Source organism: Osmerus mordax, chromosome 5, assembly GCF_038355195.1.
Source record: "Osmerus mordax isolate fOsmMor3 chromosome 5, fOsmMor3.pri, whole genome shotgun sequence".
NCBI classification, from domain to species: domain Eukaryota; kingdom Metazoa; phylum Chordata; class Actinopteri; order Osmeriformes; family Osmeridae; genus Osmerus; species Osmerus mordax.
Genome location: NC_090054.1, coordinates 17,409,616 through 17,431,084, shown reverse-complemented (window position 1 = coordinate 17,431,084; position 21,469 = coordinate 17,409,616). Strand labels below are relative to the sequence as shown.

The 21,469-nt window shown below is 46.2% G+C and overlaps 2 protein-coding genes across 2 annotated transcripts; one reads left to right on the top strand and one right to left on the bottom strand.

Moving 5' to 3' along the window:
* Positions 1 to 391: 391 nt before the first annotated feature.
* LOC136942923 (cation channel sperm-associated auxiliary subunit epsilon-like) lies at positions 392 to 6,809 on the bottom strand. The gene is made up of 23 exons (XM_067235986.1): positions 6,762 to 6,809; positions 6,591 to 6,664; positions 6,338 to 6,401; positions 6,145 to 6,227; positions 5,858 to 5,882; positions 5,572 to 5,649; positions 5,253 to 5,353; positions 4,617 to 5,112; positions 4,253 to 4,503; positions 3,720 to 3,934; positions 3,345 to 3,531; positions 2,889 to 3,144; positions 2,657 to 2,715; positions 2,436 to 2,514; positions 2,257 to 2,309; positions 2,043 to 2,096; positions 1,868 to 1,913; positions 1,555 to 1,634; positions 1,372 to 1,471; positions 1,214 to 1,294; positions 965 to 1,122; positions 820 to 873; positions 392 to 630 (listed from the first exon to the last, which is right to left on the bottom strand). The coding sequence occupies exons 1-23, from the start codon at positions 6,795 to 6,797 to the stop codon at positions 495 to 497; spliced, it is 2,766 nt and encodes a 921-aa protein (XP_067092087.1). The 5' UTR covers positions 6,798 to 6,809; the 3' UTR covers positions 392 to 494.
* A 479-nt stretch (positions 6,810 to 7,288) lies between these two features.
* On the top strand, positions 7,289 to 20,979 carry adss2 (adenylosuccinate synthase 2). The gene is made up of 13 exons (XM_067235985.1): positions 7,289 to 7,594; positions 12,170 to 12,272; positions 12,870 to 12,938; positions 13,032 to 13,082; positions 13,554 to 13,620; positions 15,111 to 15,218; positions 15,586 to 15,667; positions 15,895 to 16,021; positions 17,107 to 17,261; positions 17,453 to 17,577; positions 17,705 to 17,802; positions 17,928 to 18,077; positions 18,281 to 20,979. The coding sequence occupies exons 1-13, from the start codon at positions 7,403 to 7,405 to the stop codon at positions 18,331 to 18,333; spliced, it is 1,380 nt and encodes a 459-aa protein (XP_067092086.1). The 5' UTR covers positions 7,289 to 7,402; the 3' UTR covers positions 18,334 to 20,979.
* Positions 20,980 to 21,469: the final 490 nt, after the last annotated feature.

Below are 21,469 nucleotides of genomic sequence, written 5' to 3'. Positions count from 1 at the left end.
GAAAGAGGTTCAATTAAAATTACCACTATGTACACTGAAAATTCCGGCGTCGGTCATACACTGTGAATAACTGACCTAACAATGCCCAGCCCCGCTCTCGCCCGTTTTTTCCACTGACAAGTACACTGACACAAAACAAGGTGGCACAAAACGAATTGAACACAAACGTCTCCAGCAAAGCACGTAGGTTTGTGGGAAATGTCGTTTTAAATTGTGTAAGTATCAATAACTGCATACCATCGCCACCTGCTGGACAAAAGCTTACTCACGACGTGTGGTTAGTTCAACGTCTTTTATTCGAAAAACCACACGACGATAATAATGCCACACCACTTCCACTCTCAAATGTTACATTCAAGTACACTCAATAGAAATACTGAAGTGCATGAAAATATATTTGTATTCAACTACAAGGAATCTGAAAGTGCAACTGCATCAAAGAAAAAAACTTGGAACTAATCTTTATATGAAACATGTTATAATATATGCATTACTTATTCGTCTTTCATCTTTCTAGCAGCAAGGACTTTACGGAAGATTTTGACATATCGACAGTAACTGTAGCCCAGTATGCAGAGAGAGAGGAAGGCGAAAATCAAAGCCACATACACAGTGAGATACTCATACTTCCTAAAAGAAAATAAGATGCACAGATTAGTTAATGGTTAGGCAGCTAAAGCATAATGTAGTCATAGACCTGCACAAGGTAACAAAGGGTGATAAATCAAGAATAAACATGCTATATATAACCATGTTTCCACTCATTACTTATCAGGATATGAATCATGTCAAATGTTATCACAAAAAACAACTACTTACGGACGGCTAATGCCAAAGGTCTGGACAGCGAACACAGCAGTCAGATCACAGAAGCTGAAGAAAGAAGACACATCGATGACTTCAAAACCACAAACCCCAAAGTCCCCAAGGAGGTTTAATCACCAAAACTTCAAGCGTGTTAAACCTGTAATTGGGGTCCAATATTTTCACACGGAACACATAGATGGCACTGTCCACTTGTGAGAAGGTCAGGTAGTTCCCAGAACTCCGGTTCAGTATCTCGTAAGGCTGGTCCAGGTCTCCCAGCTTTTCAGGCACCACCGTGAAACAGCTCCGGTAGTTCTGTTGGTAAGAGGCACCATTCAAATACAGTTTCATCCACCTCATCTGAATTTCCGTTTAAAAGATTGTAGTCTAGAGAGACAGTCACAACCTCAGGGCCCCAGGCTGTCTCCAGACTCTTGCCCTCAGTCAGCTTGGACGTCCAGGTCTGGGCCTCAGACAGACAATTCATCTACAGGACACAGCCACCCAACATGGTTACTATAGTAACGACACACACATATGCATGCTGATCTCAGTGCACTGTACCTGTTGCATGGTCGTATTGAAGGAATAGTCATTCCGTCCAAAGATCTCCCAGATAATGTAGTTGGCCTCTACACTCTTGATGAAAGTATTCCCATCGTACCTGAGGAAGATATAAGAAATGTGCTGGAAAATGTTCCAACCCTTTGAGAATAGCAGAATTCAGAAGTCCCCTCCTGCACTCACAGGTCTAAGTGGGGATTAAATTCAGTACTGTAGTGTAGTTTGAGAAGACATCCAAATTTCTCCCAGTCGTATTCCACCATCTGCAACAATGGTCAACAAACCCTTAATTATAATCTAATTTACAGAAGAGCATTACGGGATATTTGTGTCTAATATCAGTGATAAGTCAGTTTGGTGTTTATAATTCGGTGTTGAGGTCAACCAACAATGTTGAACGTTTCAGAGCAGGTGCACCATGGCAGTACTAGAATGACGTGCATAGCTACGGGCTACTGTCTAGGCAAGCCAGCAGGATGTATAAAGTAATACTTACCAAATCCTCTCCTAAAAAATCCTTAGAGTGGCTCCTCAGTACATCTCTTAAATAAGACGACAGTCACACACAAAAACACACACGTTACGCAGGCTCACTGACACATGATATTTGTGTACAAGATCAAACGGGAGAGCCATAGCGATAGAGGTGGAGTCAGGTGGTTCTTGACAACCTTGGAATGGTGTAGTTTCTGAGGGTGTTAATCTCACAAGTCATGCCCCAAGGCCTGGTGAAGACACGAGAAAAGACACTGGAACAAAGACTCTCAGATAAACTGCTTCCTAAACTATTTTAATATAACTACTCATCTATTTGATAGGTTTCCAGAACATCAAACTAAAGATAAATGGACAAAAAATGATGTTTGATTTTCTGACTCGGACTACCTTGCAACACGGATGTGTCTCTTTGGTGGGCAGCCAACGTGAAAATGGGATACCTGTCAACAACACAAGAGTAAGGAATAAACACAACTACATAAGTTAACAAAAGGGTCAATAAAACCAAGAACATTTCAGATTGTTACTGTCACACAAGGACTGTGGTATATGATAGAATAATATACCCGGTTAGCGAGCAGGGTACAAGTGTTGCCAATCTGGTTGGGAAGCAGCTCCAAGGTCATAACACCACTGGTCTGTTCACTAGGACACAAACAGCAAGAGGTCAAATACTAACAAACATGCAAACACACAGCAGTGTGTGTTGTGAGACATGTATTTTATCACCACATTTTACTGCATCGGTCAACAACTTTTTAACAGTGAGACTGAAAAAAGTACTGACATCAGATCCGAGTATCTCTCGACATTTTCGTAGTCCACTTTCTGACTGATCGTGATAGTCTGAAATAGACAGCAAGCTTTATAAACTTTTTAAACAAGTGCTTTATATCTCACTCATCGTGATACGTATGTGGACATTTGAATACATTCAGATTTGTGTCGAATGTCTGCCTAGGGACCGGCTGGTTCTATGTATAGGTTCGGAAACATTTCAAGTTCCGTGTCAGCCTCACCATGTTAATAGTGCCGACTTCTAGCGCCATTTGAGAGTGGGACCTCTGGGAGATGATCAACAAATGCTTATTGTTGTTCAGCAACATCACATGAACCCCTTGTCCCTCTGTATAGACAATCTGGGCCCAAATTATAATTGTGTCTCCTTTGTCCATGTAGTATGCCAGTGCAGTCATACTGTTCTTGAAGGTGATGAAAGGGCAGCTGTGGTGCGTCATGTGCATAGAGCTCTTAGTTTCCATAAGTAATGGGTACCTGACCAGGGAAGGACACAGGTGTCATTCAAATAGAAACCAACTGTAATGGCCTTTGTGAAGACAAACAATAATGAAACTGAGGAAACCTCTGTTATAAACCAAGGGCCTATCATGACAATATTTCTTGGAAGATTAATATTTTATTGCACATGCTAGGGCAATTGCACAGGACAGCCCTAACCCCCTCCCCCCACCCACATCTGTTCGTGCAGTTTCCCATCTGGTGTCTGGACAATTGGGGTGAACTGGTCCTTCTGGTCCATGTAGATCACATTGCTTGTGTTTGGCTTTCTCCAGGCGTGTAAAGACACCAGCTCAGGCATACCCACTTTACAGTAATAGAGCATGTTGTTCTCCATTTTCACCAGCATGTTCCAACTCTGGTCTGAGGGGAGATCACACACACACACACACACACACACACACACACACACACACACACACACACACACACACACACACACACACACACACACACACACACACACACACACACACACACAAACCCAGGAAGTTGTACATCCACATGCAAAATACACAAAGTCAGCGGTTGACGAGGTGGAGGAGACATACCCAGGATCACCTGGTGTATCTTTTTCCCCCCAGAAGCCACGTTCACGTTGCTGCCGTTGGCGAGGAGTAACTCGCCCCAGTCGTTGTCGTTCCTGAAGCTGTAGATGATGGTGTGATCGTTCCACAGCAGCAGCGCGTCCATAGCGGAGCTCAGGAAGTGCATATGGAAAGGTCCGACAGGGTGTTCGCCCTCCTTGAATTTGGTCAGGAAAGTGCTAGACACGGTCGCATGAATAAAGTTAAGATCCATTTTAGAATAGCTGCAAGTTATCCTCTTACCCAACAGGGTCAATTACAATACTGATGGTTAAGACCATCCAACTCTCAGTGTTCTCTCGAGCCACCAGCCGGCTGTGCCAAATGACGTTGTGTCCTTAGGCAAGGCACTTCACCCTACTTGCCTCGGGGTAATGTCCCTGTACTTACTGTAAGTCGCTCTGGATAAGAGCGTCTGCTAAATGACTAAATGTAAATGTAATGTTCTAATGAGCCAACAGGACCTTCAGCTCAACCGAAAGGATCAAATGAGTCACCTGGTCTTCCAGGCCTTGTCCACCAGGTTGTAGATGAGGAGAGAGGGGTGTGAAGGGGAATTGGGGGAGGTGTTTATCACCAGACAGGCTAGCGTGACTGGCTGGGAACCAAAGCAGGCTGTCAGGATGGTGGTATCAGGAGGCAGCACCAGCAATGGCTGAAAATATCTGCTCTTGCTTCCTTTGAAGACTTCAGAGCCCATGAGTAGCCTATGGTCCTCCCATGCAAGCAAAGTTCCCAGTTCCATGCCCTGCACAAAAAACACACACACAGAAGTATGATAACTTCAATTCTTGCACACTCAGAGATTACCTTTATAGGAAAGTCAGACATCTGTCAGCCCTCCTTTGGCAAGTAACTGGCCTGCAAGGGGTAGTAGTTTACACAACTGGTCCTCTGGTATATCCCTTTCACGGAATCGAGGCGCAAGTTGGGGTGTGAAGTCAATGTACGCTGATGGAGGTCCCACCAGTAGAGGGTGCCGTTTATAAGGAAGAGGATGCCGTCCTCTAGCAGGGCACTTTCGTCCACAGTGAAGTAGCCCTCGGGCGGCACAGGCACCAAACCTGGCTCCGCCTTCAGTTCCTCATAACTTTTGAAGCCATCCTGCGAGAAGTAGCAGCCAAGTTCTGACAGGAGAATGCTACGATATGACTTACAAGTGCCCCTCAACACAGTTATTTGGCTGCCTGGGGACAGCCGTAAGGACACTTCTTGTCCACTGTAGGGCCTCTCCTCTTCTAACCAATAAAAGGTATACTGGCTAGATATGATGAAGCGATGCTGGAAGTTAATTGGCTGAGCGTTTATGTAGAAGCTGTAGTATTTCTTGTTGCCAGGGACAACCGCTTCCCAGTATCTGTAGTCGAGAACAGCTTTGTTTAATAGCAGGCTCAGAAGTTCAGACTTAACCCTGAAAGTAAATGATGTCGCGAGGACTGTTGTGGTCCTTTATCACAAGAAAAGGAATATTGTGAAAGAAATAAAAAAACAACACACCCATCCTTGTGGAAATATCCCTGGATAGTTTCCTTTGATGCCAGTTTGATCTCTGGGTACTGGCCCAGGTTGAAGAACTGCTTGGTCAAGTATTGAGATAGCTGCAGGAGAAATGAGAAACACAGCAATAATTGGTAAATAGCAAACCCAAAAAGGTCCTACCTGATAGGCTTCACCTGGTTTTGGGTATATTGCATATCTGAAGACCCAAGAGTAAGCTTTAAAAGAGCATTTTGTATGGAGGTCCTCTTTGGATTGAGAACACGTTCTTTACAACACCTGTATGGTCACCGAATAGTGTTCACTGCATTACACACACCGTTGTAGGTTTAAGTGCTTTGTTGTCGATTTCAGATGCGGCTGCTTGCTCCGGTGCAAAGATCCACATTCTCACTGTCTGAAATATAAACAAGAATCAAAGGTTAAATAACATCCTTATCGCGGAATATACATAATGCAGTTCTGCATTAGTATGATGCGAGAAAGAATTGTGTCTGATATACTGTAAGCACGTAACCATGGGGAATTGGCTTTATACATGTGGCACAGACATCCATTCATCCACTCATCTGGTCAGTGTACAGCTACTGTTCAGTCTACTGTACCTTGAGGAATGTGCCTGTTGATTTTCTACAGAGGAAACAAATGTGGCAAATATGATTAGAATTATAGTGTGCCAGATAAGTGCAACAGTCTCATAACACCAGTCTTAGCAGTCCTATTAAACAGTAACCAGTGTAATTGAATAAAGCCTTGTCAAAAATAGAAAAAATATTTGAAAGAGACGTAACAAAAAACTTTGAAGTTAAATACAAAAATAAGTAACAAGAAATTAGAACCTAATAACTTGTTTTTATAATGATCTCGATGTGTACTGGTTTTTCAACATTACCTTTGTATAGGCATTATAGCATACCAAGCAAAACTGAAGACGGAATCTTTGATGTAGAGAAATCTGGCGTCCTCCTCCTCCCCCTTAAGTGGGTTACAATACATTTAGCTTTACACATTATAAGCCTCTCAACATAATCTATTTTAAGATAATTAATGAATGAATAACCAAAGTCTGCATACTGGGTACTTACAGTCACCACTGGCTTTACCCTTTTCAAACCATCGGTCGTGCATGTCATGATTGCCATTGGGGAGCTACAATAGAATCATTGTTCCAGTCAAGTTAAGTTAAGATCAAGTGTTGAGATAGTGGACCACAATGAAAAACGAGGGCGAAGAAAGGCAGGCGACATAAAAATGTCTCAAAGCAACAATATTTTAGAGACAGTTCAGTAATATGAGCTTATCGAGGATGCCATCATCCGCAGACAGGGTTTTTATTACCTTTTGTTGTTCAAAGTACAGCTCTCAGGGAACAACCACTCAACAAAGTCATTTTCAGTATACCTGAGGAATACCTGGCGTTGAAGATAAGAGATTAATATGATAATTTTTTGATAGGTTAGCTTGCAAGTGAGCAGTCTTGCTAGGCTTCAGAGTGGTACTCCAACTTACTCTATCTGCTATGGTGAAAAATTCTTCATCGTTCATATTATTACTGTATCTGCAAAGTAAATTAAGTTTAAAATTACCGACAGAATATTTTTGGGAACAGAAGGGTAAAATAAGATAGTTAACGTTAGCTGTCAAGCTAACATACAGTACAGTATAGCACAAACTGAAAATGTATCTAGGTCCATTATCTTATTTTAGTTTAAGTCTTCAAACCATAGACTATAGACTATAAATTATGTACAGTCAGGCAAATTTACCTCCATGCCCCATAACTGATATCAATCCTGAGGAGAAGGATAGAAAACAACATAAGCATCTTGCACATCATGTCTGTCCAACTGGTAATTGTGTGTGTTAACGCGCCAACTATCATTCAACTGTCAAACCATAAGTATTTTGGATGGGCGTGTCTTCAAGGTCTACGAGACATTTGTGCGCGCGCTCACGTGCACACACACACTCGTACACAAACATCATCACCACGACGTTCTCCGTTGTGTGCTCGTGAACAGACGGTGGTGGTGGGCGGTCCTGACTGGCTGTCATACGCAATGCACGCTATCAATGTCTGGCCACAAGCGAGCAAGCAAACAGAGGAACGCACTATCTGAAGCCCACTTATCCTCTACAGGGAATCGGTCATGTCGGATAGTGGGAATCAAACTGAGGTTCAGAACGGTGGAGCCCACGGCAACATCACAGAACCACAAGTAACCAGACCAAATGTTGGTAACAAAGTGGCCGTGGTTTTAGGGGCTCAATGGGGCGATGAAGGCAAGGGGAAAGTTGTGGATCTTCTGGCCCAGGACGCCGATATCGTTTGCAGATGTCAGGTATGCCATACTAGCAACCAGGACCAACGTTTGTAATTGTATTTGACCGGGTCTTTGCAAGCACAATATCTTTGTCTACTTGCAACAATAGTAAATCAAAATTTTAGTTTTGCCAGTTACCTGTGTCATAAACTATGGGTCCTTGCTTGATTCATCACAGAGAAGTACAGAAGAGGATGTCATTAGCTTTGGCTAGCTTGTGGTTGCCTGTTCTACAGGCTGTAGAGACGTTAGGTCGCTAGCGTATGTTAGCTTCTGACTTGCTAGCTAATGTCACCTTGAATTCCAGCAAGTAAAGCGCCTCTTGACACTAGATAATTGCATGTTCCTCATGATCATTTGATTAGCCCAATGTTATGTTGCACCCACAGGCTAGCTAGCTAGCTAGCTAGCATCATGCAATTGCAAGTGACAGTCAGTGCATACTCCGGTTTGTGGCTTCTTGTTAGGGGTTTTTGGTTGTTTCAGGTCACCATCAGTCTTTATTCCAATAATATTCGGCGAAGCAATAGTCAAAAATCTGTGGACGGTCACAGTATATATACACCTTTAGCAATATAAAAAGCGTGTGAAGACTAATGAGGGAAGCGAGGCGAGTCTGCGCAAGTCCATGTCAGAGTTTTGCTGGAAGAGGATGCCCTTTTGTCAATATCCCCAACACAAAATGAGAGTGGAGAACAATGTAAAAACACGTGAAGTGTTGTGATGGGCAACAACCAACTAGCCTTATCTACATAACTCTACTGTAATTTTACATATTCAGTAAAAAATGTTCTTAAATTATTTCTATACGGTGCTAGAGTATATAGTCTGACTGAAGCCGCTTTATACCCGAGGATAAGGCTCTGGGATAGCCCCAGTCATTGAAATTCACATTGGTTGTGGTTAGACCTTAACAGCAAAAGGTCAATGAGGTAGGTGTACAGTAGCTCAATTGTGAGCAAACATTCCCTATTTTGCTCATAAGAATCGTATCATCTCCTGAGGCTGGTTAGAGCAAAGAGCACTGAAGAGCCGCAAGATAAATAGAAGTGTAGTAAAACATTTATTATAACTGAATACTTCTGTTTAGTTAGGAAAATACTAATTAAACGATAATTTGATGTCTAGCAGCAGACTGTTAAGTACACACAATACAGCATTTTGATATATTACTGATATAAATCTACTTGTCTATAAAAATAACATGAAAAAACACTTCTGCGTGTTACGATCAGAACCAATCTACTCTTTGAATAGTCTTGTTTCTTAAATACACTGAGTGTTTTGGGTTCTTAGGCATACCTGTAGAAGAGACAATCTTCCCTCTGGAGTAAACAACACGCTTTGGGACTTATCAGCGGTCTTGCATCCTTTACAACACGCTTTCTGACTTATCAGCAGTCTTGCATCCTTTGGTTTCCATCACTATGTCTGGTATTGATAACAGGGTGACATGACTAAGAGAGTCTCCATTGTGAGCCTGGTACTCTGCCAAGGCTATCGTGTACCATGTAAAAATAAACCTCTTCCTGGCATACTACAAAAGCTCTGAGGCACTGACTGCGTGCATGTGTGCATGCCCGCATGCCTGCATACGAGTGTGCGTGCTTGTCAACGTGTGTGTGTGTTTGTGTGTAGCAGAAAACAGATAATGTTCATCTTTTTATAAAAAGGACTGTGCCAGCAGTCTCTCCGGTGTTCCTTACAAGATTCTTGAGGTTGTAAAATCACAGGCAGGGGTGACATGGTTAGAGGGCGGTGGGGGTGAGCACTATTGGGTAAGGTAGCAGGACTAGGGGCAGGAGGGTAGAGCAGCAGGTGACTGGAGTTGAGGGGTAGGGGGCTGGGAGCAGGATGGCATTTTAGAGGAGCATGTTGGGAGTTTCTCTGGGCCTCATTAAATGGGGGGGGCAAAGGGCAACGATACCTGCACCCTGACCCTCTTAGGCGACAGGTGCCCCCCACAGTGATTTGTTGTCTCTGGGGATCACATAGACCCATCGGATTTGATTCATGTGACTGTCCGCCTATCCACCTAGTCCTATAAATAGAGGTGTATTCATAACATGACCAATGAGATGATAGTCTGCCGCCTAACCTTTAGTGCATCTCAAATGGTTATGGTGATAAAACACTCAACTGTAGGATATGTGGTCCAGTCTACTAATGTACTGACTTACACATAGGCCACTTTGGGTTTCTAAAATGCAACCTTTGAAAAATAATGAGCTCCATGAAGCAACAGCTCTGTAGAAAAGCACATGCTTTCATCTATAGACACGTTGGATCAGACAACGACCTCTAGGGTTGTTCTAGCTCCTCTGGAATGTGAACATAGCCACAAGCTCTACACATTGACTGGAGTGTCTCTGGCCAATAGGTGTGAACCATGAGGAGGAGAGATCATGAGACCACAGTCTTTGGAAATACCAGCATCAGCTCTGAGCCTGCAGGGCTGAACAGCAGTCACCAGGGACACAGTAGCATCTTGAATACAAGGCCATAAGTGTTAGGCCCTACAGTGGCTCCTAGACCCTTGTTTCAGTCTGAGTGGTCTGGACAGAACCTCCACATAGTCTACCATACTGCAGGATAGAGCTCCCTCCACCAGGTACTGGTTGAGACCTGCCCAGAAAGATTCCCACTGCTGTTCTGATCTATAAATGCCTCACTTGACTACGGTGTTTAGAGCTAGTGTTGCTATGGTGAAGTTTGTCCATCTTGTAGCAAACACCTTGAGTCTTTTCATGGGGTGTTTACTTCTTTCAGGTGTCCAGTTGGGTAATTGTAGGTTGTGGAATGCCTCTTTGAAAAAACAAATTCCGTTGACTGAATGTTGATGGATGGATGTTGACATTGCTTCACAGTTGGCATAGCAACACAGAGAACTGCATGACAACTTGAAGAATCAGGGCCATACAGTGACTTTGGAGACCTAAGCAGCTCAACCTTAACCTGACTGCAGATGGTTTGTTTTGGATAAGTCGCCCTGGGAGACTGTTCGGAAAAAGGAAGGCCCAAAAGGCAGGCAAAAATACTTGGCAGGTATTGGATTAACGATCTGTCTGTCACCGTCTATCACAGGCTAACTTCACTCTCTCCCATAGCTGCCATTAGTTCCTCATAAGATGCTGTTTGGTCTGAACCACTGTGGTTCAGGCACAAACGAATAGCTTGGAGCTTGTCGAGTTGGATTCTCGCGTGGTCGCTATCTCGCTAATCCAGCTGTCTCGCAAGGTTAAGTCAGCCTACCGCAGCATAATTGCATCTCTGCTTGACTGACTCTACCTCATCCTAACTATCCTCTCCACTAAGAACCCCTAACCTGGCCAACCCTGACCCCCTGGGCCCGTGGTTAAGTTGGCAGCAAGGGCCACCTCAAAGTTGAGAAATCAAGACCTCCAAGGCTGTCGCAGGGTCAGCTAGTCCTGCGACCGCCACCAATAGACACATATCCCAGAATGTTCCAGGTTATTGTTGGGTATCACGACACAGTCTGTCTTTAGAGTATTCCCTTCAATCAACCATTACTGGCGTATAATAAAGAGTTTTACTGCAGCAATAATTACTTGTGGTAGCCTGCCAAATGTGTCAGGCAGCATAAAGTGACAAATGGAAACTATGCAATGGGGAAGAAGCATCATTAAAGTTAGAAAGCTGCAGGCTTGGCCCACTGTAGTTTTTTGGATGGACATGATTAGTTCCATCCGGCAGACGATATAAGGTACCTTTTAGAGAATATGGCCCAAAGCGAGAACACTTTTATCCATACTGCTATTGAAATGTTAAATAGGATTTAAGATGAATATAATTTGAATAAGTCTCCCACAACAGTTGTGTGGGTTTTTAATTTATATTATGGTTGTTCACGTTTGTTTGTTTTGTATTGTTTGTTTGAGCCTCTGTCTACAGAAAACGTTCTACCCCTGCGGGAATGGACAATGTTTTCTTTATTGAAATGAGTCAGTTCCTGTAACAGACTGCAGTCAGAAAGTCACTAACAGACAGCAGTCAGTCACTATATAGCACGGAGCAGCAGCTGGAGGGATGGGGGGCTGCGTGGGGGGCATTGGAAACATATCTAAAAAGGAGAGGCATGTGCCCACCCCCTGAAGCTGGTGCACCAGGGCATGCCATGTCCAGGAATAGCACAGACCTGCTCCTTGCTTGGTGAAGCTTTTGGCAAACCCACACAGAGGTATTACCCAACGGTCCCAGCATAAGACACACACACAGACACACACATACACCCCCCCTGGAGACTCAGTGTAATCATGTGCGTGTGTTTAGCACTATGTTAAGTTAAGTTTGGGCTATAAAATGATCTTTATCAACCAGTTGTGATAGTTGAGGAACATCAGAGGAGGGGTTCAGTTCACAGCAGATGGAATGCTCAGTGCACTGAATATTCCTTTTCAGGGGCTACAATTTGATCTCATTTACAGACATTTCATGTGTTTTGGTGACATATATAGTTTGAGGCAAGCCTCAGTGTTCTTTGTGAAGTTGGGACTTGTTTGAGTATTTTTCAGCCCCTTATCGTGCCTACCCTGTCTCTGTCTGTCTAATCGTTCTCCCGTTCTCTCTGTACAGGGCGGAAACAATGCGGGACACACAGTGGTGGTGGACTCTGTGGAGTACGACTTCCACCTGCTCCCCAGCGGCATCATCAACCCTGACGTCACTGCCTTCATTGGTGAGCTACGCCCGGTGCTGACTCTCAGCGCGGACAGTCAGGAGGGCCGGGAGCCAGGCTCCTGGCCACGGCTGTAGCAGTCGAGTGCTCTAGAGAGGATTCATCTGCAGTAACATCATTAGGCTAATGGTACTGTAAAGTCGCCCCTCTCTGTCTTGCCTGGCTGCCAGGCCTCTTCTCCTGGCTTCTTACCCAGAACATCTTATCAGTTCACTTACTGGGTCAGAACCTTAGCTGTTCTCTAGCCGTGCTCAGGTCTGTCCAGTCCAGTTTAGAGGACCGATGCGCCACCTCGGGCTGTAAGTGTGACTGTCCTCACCTCAACAAGGTAAACACGGTTCGGAAGTAGCTTAGTCTGGTGAAGGCAACGCCGAGCTGGCTTCAGTTGGCCCAGTCGTGTCCTTCAAAAGGTTTGCTTTTGGACTAGCGCTAAGCATGGTGATCTTTGGAAGTGTTGAGCTGAGATATCTCGAAGCTTCCAATGGAATGTAAGTCATTGTGCTCCATGTGCCGTCTCGGTTTAGAGCCTTGGGGCTTCAGAGGAGGGCCGCTAGCGTGTTCTCCTTCTCACACGGTCTATCCTGTGGTATCCCCTAGGTAACGGAGTGGTCATTCACCTGCCAGGCCTGTTTGAGGAGGCAGAGAAGAATGAACACAAAGGAAAAAGTGGGTTTGGATTACGTCAATTTCATTCTTGACAAAGTTGTATGAGTTGGTTCGTTCTTTGATTCATCCTTTCACCTTTTCCTTCATCTCAAGGTCTGAAAGGCTGGGAGAAGCGGCTGATCATCTCAGACAGAGCCCACATTGGTAAGGCAGCAGTCTTCCACTCAGGCCTCTCTCCTTCCCTCTCTTTTATTCTCTCTTTCTTTCTTTCTTTCTTTTTCTCCTCTAACTCCGACCAAACCACGGGCGTCTCAGCTGAAAGGAACAAGCTAGTCTCGGGACAGGGCCCGAGGGTTGCCAGCATTGCCAAAGCTGGGTTTTAGAGTCGGGGGGTTGAGGAGAGAGAGAGACAGCACAGTGAACGGAGCTGCACAGATCATAGTTAGTTAGTCATCAGTTATATAGGAAAGGCTGCATTAGCTACGCTTGTGTTGTAAGTCCAAATCAGTTTTGGCGGAGCTATTCAGGTTAGTAAGCATTAAATACTCAGTCTGTCAGCTGTTTCGTCAGCTAGTTTGGGAGGAGATGTGTAGTTTTGCTAGATTGAGTGAATGAGTGAGATAGGGCAGAGCTGTTCAGGTTTGTGAGTGTCCCCTTCTCTACCCTCTCCCACAGTGTTTGATTTCCACCAAGCGGTTGACGGGGTACAGGAGCAGCAGAGACAGGAGCAAGCGGGCAAGAAGTAAGACCCCCTCTTCCCTCTCCTCATGGTCCCCACCCTGCCCTGCGCTGCCCTTGTCTGCACGAGAGGGGAACCACTAGTCCTAGCTTTCAGATCAAACGCTCAAACGATTCCTGCCTGCCCAAGTCACGCCAGGTAGCATGACTGCGAGCGTTTTGAACGGGAAGAAAGAAGAATCATTCATTCGTCGTGCAGTGGTGACTTGTGTGCGCAGGGAGCGGCAACGCTGGGAACCCACGCCCGTATGCAGGAGTGTCCACCGTTTCCCCCATCCCCGGCTGTCCTTCCCTCGAGGGCAGCCGGGAGCAGTGGGTAGCCCTTTCAGCAGCGCCCAGGGACCAGGTCCAAGGGCTCACGTATCAGGAGTTGGATGTTCCGCGTGTTTTTATGTAGGGGTTCTTTGTGGAGGAGACCCATGTGAGCACAGGGAGAACGTGCACTCTCCACACAGACATGCCCTGAGCACCAACAGGGCTGGGGGGGGGGGGGGGGGGGGGGAACATGCCCTCAGTGTCAACTGCGCCCTGAGCTGGAGGCAAACCCAGGACTGCAAAGCACCGTGCCGCCTAACATGGCAATTACAGGAGACTGTCTGTCTGGGCGTTTGCCTGGTGTTTACTTATGTTTTTGACTGGGAACTGTGTCCCCGGGAAAGATCAAACCTGTTTAGCAGGAATGGGATACAGTGCTTTCTGTTCAGCACAGCTAAGAATTATGTTTCATTATCTGTTTAACACTCAGTTCATTGCCTTTTACTGTTACTGTCTTGAGGAAATCTCTGATCTACTATTTCTGGAAAGGGAAAAAGCATAAAAGACGCATTTTAGGAGAACTCAAACACGGCCCATGACGACTTCTTTAATCTGTTGCGGGGAGGGGGATAAAATAACGTATCTTTACAATTACCTAGTGAGAGCGAGACATTCCCGAGTATTTGGATGTGTGACTGTGGCCTGTGCTCTCTGCAGGGGCAACTTGGTTCCAGAGTGTGAGAATGACGTAGCGATTAAAGGCTTATTTCACAGTGTGTGGAATTCTAGCACCTTGGGGCTTTGTGCTCCACTTGTACAGCCGCCTGTGGGAGAGGGCTGGGAACAGAACGCGGAGGCTAGCGCCGCGGAGGCCCACAATGCAACAGGCCAAGTGCAGTGCAGTACAGTACAGTAGGCCTTGTGGTCTCACGGTGGTCCAGATTAGAGGGTAACCGGGGTTGGAAGTCTTACTTGACACCTGTGACGGCGGGAAGTGGGATTCACGTGATGTTTTGATCTTCACAAGCTCAGTCAGGTCTGGTTACGCATATTCAACATGCTTGCATGTGCACAGATAAACACTTGCGCGTGCGCACATTTGCATACATTCCACTGATTCCAACATTGCTGTCTCCTTACACGCGCATATTTGTGTATTTGCACAGTTGGGTAGGGATGTCCCATGTCAGCATGTACAGGATTCCTGACCTGTTCTTCTTCCGTCTATGCCTCCCCCAGCTTGGGGACCACGAAGAAGGGGATAGGTCCCGTGTACTCAGCCAAGGCGGCCCGCAGTGGCCTCAGGATATGTGACCTGCTTGCCGACTTCAACGATTTCTCTGAAAGGTGAGGGTGTGGCGTGAGGCGCGTGCTCGTACGTCCTTATCGTGGCGCGTACGTGTGGGCGCTTGTATACGCTGTGTGCGTAGGCGTGTTAGGTATGTGGATAAGGAGGGGTCTTACCCGTGAACGAGGGCACGCCCGCGCCCCTGTTAAAACATGGGCATGAAGTGAATGGCGTCGGTAATACCCTGTGTTTACTCTGTACGCGTGCTTGTGTAGGAGGACGGGTGTGTCGGGGGAGGTTTTCACAGTGAACTGCTCCCCCGTCACCTGGGACCTCTCGCACGTTTCGCTTGGGACGCTGCCCGCGTTGTGCCCTTGCTCAGGTGTTGTGTGAATAACATTGGCTCTGTGAAATGGTGGCTTGCAGGTATAAGGTGCTGGCTCATCAGTACGAGGCCATGTACCCAACCCTGGAGATCGACATAGAGGGAGAGTTGCTGAAGCTGAAGGTGACTTACAAATGTTTTATTTCGTTATCATATATTGTATATTAGTTGTAAACCCCAGTGGGCCCGCTCCTCCATGACTGGCCAGTAAAGACAGCAACACACACCCACAGACTATGACTATGCATTTCAAACGAACAGGTCTACGCATGTTTATTTCATTCAGCTGATAAACATTTAGCGTAGTTCAACTCTGGCCTGATGTGTGCTTGGTTTGTCCCCCTGTGCAGAACTATGTGGAAAGGGTGAAGCCCATGGTGAGAGATGGGGTCTACTACATGCACAAGGCCTTACACGGACCCCCCAAGAAGATCCTGGTGGAGGGGGCCAATGCGGCACTGCTGGACATCGACTTTGGTCAGCCCCCCCACACATCAACCTTCCACTTCATAATGTCCCGTAACGATGTCCGCTAACTATGCAGGCTATAGAGATGAAAAGAGTGTTAATCCCCTTTTGAAGCGAATGTGATGGTTGAGCGAGCTTACACTCTGATGAACTCAAACAAGCCCTGAGGACAGTCAGGCTGACTGGTGTGGGTGCAGTCTGGTAAGTATGGCTGTGCATAGGAAGATCAAACCCACTGCTGAAAGCAGCTGCGTTCACACACACAGCCTCTCTTCTGGCCCTCACACACTTGTGCCTCCTGGAACTGAATTTAAAAAGCATCCGATTCGAGTTCCAAACAGATGATTACAGCAATGCTATGTTTTGGAGAAGGAGTGCCCACTTCGTTGAAGGAGGGGCAGTTGGGAGGCGAGAACACTTCCTCACCATGCATGAATCACTGCTGCGCTGTCTGTCACCATCAGCCTCACCAGTTGGTAAAAAAAACAAAAAAACACTTTCACCCACTGTTGAACAATTTGGTTCTCAGTTGTAGCTAGAGGTGTAGACAAGGGTTGCTGTGAAACCATGGTCACCCAGTGTTCGTACAATGCCTAGTTAAACGAGTTACTAGAAGTGAGTTTACATGTCTGTGATTTTCAGAGAACTGCACTACCTGTACAGAAACTGCCCTCTGGTCTCTCCACACCTAGATATACACTATGTAGATGGGACCCTTTCTGAATTGGGTTGTTAATCTTAGACCTGTCCACTCCAGTGTGATTTGGACAGTGAGGGCAGGGAACAGACCAAGGGGAATCTCCTGGATAGGACCGAGAGCAGAAGGAATGGAGAATGTGTTCCTCCAGCCGTCTGGATTTGTATAATATGGATGACTAAGCTCGAACCCACCCGTCTGAGCTGAGCCGCGAGTCTCTATTAACCCCGCAGAGACGGGTCACCTCTGAGCCACTTGGTGACTCATGCGTGTAGGAGAGAAGCACGCTGTCCTCACTCGTGTCACCAGCGATGTTGATATACAGGCTGTTTATGTGTTGGGATTATGGTTTGTAGGTCAGTTTCGGCGTGTGACTCGGTGTGTGTCTGTGTTCTAGGGACGTATCCTTTCGTGACCTCGTCTAACTGCACGGTGGGCGGGGTGTGTACGGGTCTGGGCATGCCCCCTCAGAATGTGGGCGACGTGTTCGGCGTGGTCAAGGCCTACACCACCAGGGTGGGCATCGGAGCCTTCCCCTCGGAGCAGAGCAACGTAAGACGCACCTTGTTGCCTGGGTCTGTGGGATTCTTCAATAAGAGGTCCCTGAACCGCTTCTTATAGATTGAAGACTTTTGAAAAGTATGTAAAAATAAAAAATAAAAGTGATGTCTCCTCTCCTTGTCCAACATCACCATCTAGTGGACAGTGTTATACATTGCCATTGGCCTTTCCTCTCGTTCCAGGACATAGGAGAGCTTCTGCAGACGAGGGGAAAAGAAGTGGGCGTGACCACAGGCCGGAAGCGGCGATGCGGTTGGCTGGATCTGGTCCTCATCAAATATGCCCACATGATCAATGGCTTCACTGCGTGAGTCTCTAAGCCCTTCCCCGACCTTTGCTTCTTCAGCGAGCTTAGCTGTCAGTCGTGTGTGTGTGTGTCTGCGTGTGTGTGCTTTGTGTTCACTCGTCGCTGTGCTGTCCTCTCCCCCCACCAGCTTAGCTCTCACCAAACTGGACATCCTCGATGTATTCCCTGAGATCAAAGTGGGAGTGTCCTACACCGTGGACGGCCAATTGATACCTCATTTCCCAGGTAGGCGTGTCTTCGGGGATGGACGCTTCTAATGCTGATACCAAAAGCACAGAGATGGCAGCCAATAGCCTGATCGCAGCCAATAGTATCTCACAGTTGTCCTGCCTTCCTCGCCCCCCCCCCAGCCAATCAGGAGGTGCTCCAGAGGGTGGAGGTACAGTATGAGACGCTGCCGGGGTGGAGCAGCGACACGTCCGCCACCAGGACATTCCAGGAGCTGCCGGAGAACGCCCAGAAATACGTCCGCTACATCGAGGGCCACCTGGGCGTGCCAGGTTAGAGACTGTTACACTCTCTCTCTCTGCCCCCCCCCCCCCCCCCCGAGTCTTTCCCTTTCTCCTTTAACCTTATCGCCCTCTTCACCTCCCATCTTCCTCTTCTCGTAGTATTTCTGTTTCCAGACTCCGGTCTTGTGTGGTGTTCAAACCTTCCTCTCTATTGTTCCCTAACTCCCCCTACTTCTGTTGTCTCCCTACAGTGAAGTGGATCGGAGTGGGCAAGTCCCGGGAGTCCATGATCCAGCTCTTCTAACCCCCCCATCCCCCTCCACCCCCCCACCCCCACCCCCTCCCCCCTCTCAAAGACTGACTCTTCAGCTCACCTGGTTCTCGAACCCTACATCTCCTATGCCTGCGTGTGCCATATACCCTGTACCTCCCTTTAGCTCCGCAGAAGGTCATGTGTTACCTCTCATCGTACGCGTCCCATCACTGCTTACAGACTTGGTGGGTTCGTTAGTCAGTCGGTCAGTGTATAGGTTTCTCTTGCCTGTGTTGTCATGGTTGCACATTGTGCCAGTTGATATTGTTCTGTGCTGTCTGCCTTGTACAGGCGTGTGAGATTGGCTGGGTTTGCACTTTCAGCCACTGGCTCCGTTTTGCCTGTATTTTATTTCCAGATTCTGTGTGAGCAGGGTCTTGTCTGAAGCCAGTAGCCAAAGCACCTGTTCTGGACCCATAGCCCCATTCAGACCTTTAGAATGTATCACAGTGCTATTCATAGATAAGATGCTAGGATCTTAATGTTACTGCTGACAGCCTCTTAAGTCTCAGGACTTTCTCTCCATCAGAACCGTTTTTATTTCGGTATGTTCTTTCTGTATTTTATTGCTTGCCTAGATGTGTTTTATATGTCTGTTACCTTCCTGTGGAACACCAAGTGTCTTCACAACTCCAGTAGCTGCTCCCCTCGTCTTCAGATTTAGCTCCAAGCGACTCCATGGTGTCATGTTCATCGCCTGTATAGCTTCAGATAATCCTGTCCATGTGATGATTATGAATCTCCCAGGCCTGTTGTAGTGTGTGGTAGAGGGAAAGGGTTAGGGTCACCTTGGAAACGGGTCCATGGAGTTCACGCGAAATGTTCTCAGACATGGTCAGCCATACATGAGACGGAATGCACGCTGCAGAGGCTGTAGTTGACTTTGTGGAGGAACTGTTGCTTCGATGTACATTTATAGTTACTGAATGTAACGAGAATGTTCTGTCGTGTTTAAGAATGTGACGATTCAGCGGTCGTCTGGCCTCCAGTAAGTGGAGCAGTGACCCGTCACCTCTCACGTCAAGATATTTGGCCAGTGGTGCTGGTTCTTAGCTGCACTGGGTCCATTTAGACCTTGTCATCCCGTGTTCTGGTCCACATTCGGTGCCTACATACAGGGAACATTCTGTTTGTGAATTTGGGTTTGGGGTCAGGACACACATTAGGATGCGGTCAGAGTCAGTTGATACCTTAAATAGATTTACTAAGGAAGATCATTCTTCCATCTAACATAGTGTCTTGTATGTTCGTGAAGATCTCATGGTTCTCTGACCACTAGTAAAGTGTGTGCCTGTCTGTGTGTGGCACTAGCCAACAGTGTAGCAAGAGATAATGCTGGGAATAAAACTAAAGGGACATCTTTAAATGCTGCTTTTTAAATAAGTATATATTCCGTAAATATAGCTGTTTGTCCACCGAGATCATGTTAGTGTTGTTAGGAGGACTTGACCTGACCTTTTCCCCTGCTGTGGATACCTGTCTACACAAACTAGCAGCTCCGGCTTAAACTTAATTCTAACCCTCAACCACTGATTCTAAGCGCTAGCGGTGAGTGTGTCATACTGTCCTTATCTCCTATAGCTTACTCCAGGACAGCCTGTGCCTTCCCATCACCCTCTTAAGCCCCCTCCTCTTCACACACACACACACACACACACACCTGCCACAGCTACCCAAACCACTGCAACAAAGTGGTAAGAAGTGTGAAACAAGTTGACCTCACGACAGCTCCATTTGTGTCCTGGTTCCCTCTGGGCCGTTCTGCGTGCAGTTCCCCAGGTGCAGCCTCCCAGGAGGGGTTGCAGCCATGACTGCTGAACATGTGGCTCTTATTCAAACACGGCCACGTGTTAAGTCAGATCATTAGGCTCAGGTCAGCGACGTGTAACTGACGTGGAAGGAAACGTGACAAAGGGCTTCTGATCCCTCTGAAGAAGAAGAAGAAGAAGAAGGCCGTCTGGCGTGTGGGATGTGACAGCCCTGCAAGCAGCCAGTCAGGGTGAGAGATGGAGCGCGAGGAGGAGGAAGTATTGGGAAGAAGGGATATTTCGAGTTCAGGATGTCATTCGGTGGTGAAATCCAGGTGTCGTTCTATACTTGCCCCTATACTATACCCCCCCCCCCCCCCCCCCCCCGCTGCATTTGTAACTGAAGCCTCTCATGTTATGTGAGCAAATGTTATAAAGGTCCCAGCCCATATTATTGTGTGTGTCTTAGTAAATTGAAACCAGTTTGACTTTCGCTCAGTACGGTTCAGTCTTGATTGTATCATTGCGCTGATGGACACGTATTTGCAAAAATATGTGGATTGTTTTTTGAGGTACTGTTCTGCGTTGTATGTGCGGGTGTATTAATTCCTTAAATGTATATACAGAGAAACGGAACAATATTATCTTGGTCTTATAGCTGTTCTGTATTTGGTGAATATGCTTTGCCTGTGGCACCAGGGGCTGGTTGTCTGTGTGTGTGTGTGTGTGTGTGTGTGTTATTTGTGAGTGTGTGAGCGTGTGTGCATGTTTATCAAACATTGTTTGTACATTACTGGTCTTACTATTTGTAACTGAAGATACAAGTAATTTTAATATCAATGGGAGATGCACACCAGAACAAGATTCAAAATAAACATAATGGGAACTGCTTACGTCTCGTTCTTCATTTATATCACGTTTATAATTAACGTTTAGAAATCAATTATTCGTCTTGCTGATGTTAATCAATATACTGTACAAGTACATTACAGAACACTTGTGTACTTCAGATAAGAATGATGTTGTTAATGTCATGACCACTAGAGTGCGCCAGATATCTGCAAATTAAATTGTATTTCACAACATACTGCGTTCGCTTGAATGTAGTTCACCACCTGGGCAATCATGGACAGCAGGGCTACCCTTGAAGGACACATACATACATGCATATGTACATGTTGTGACAAAATAGGAATTAAAATGGAAAATCAAAGTGTTTCTTTGAATTGTAAACAGACTGGAATCGCCTTTCCAGGAATTGTATAGAGGGAGTCAGTCGGGATTTAAACCCGTTTGCTCTGTACACATCTAAAACTCCTTTATAGAGGAGGTGAACACCCTCTTTATCCTCTTCTCCCTGTCTGACCACAAAACCACCT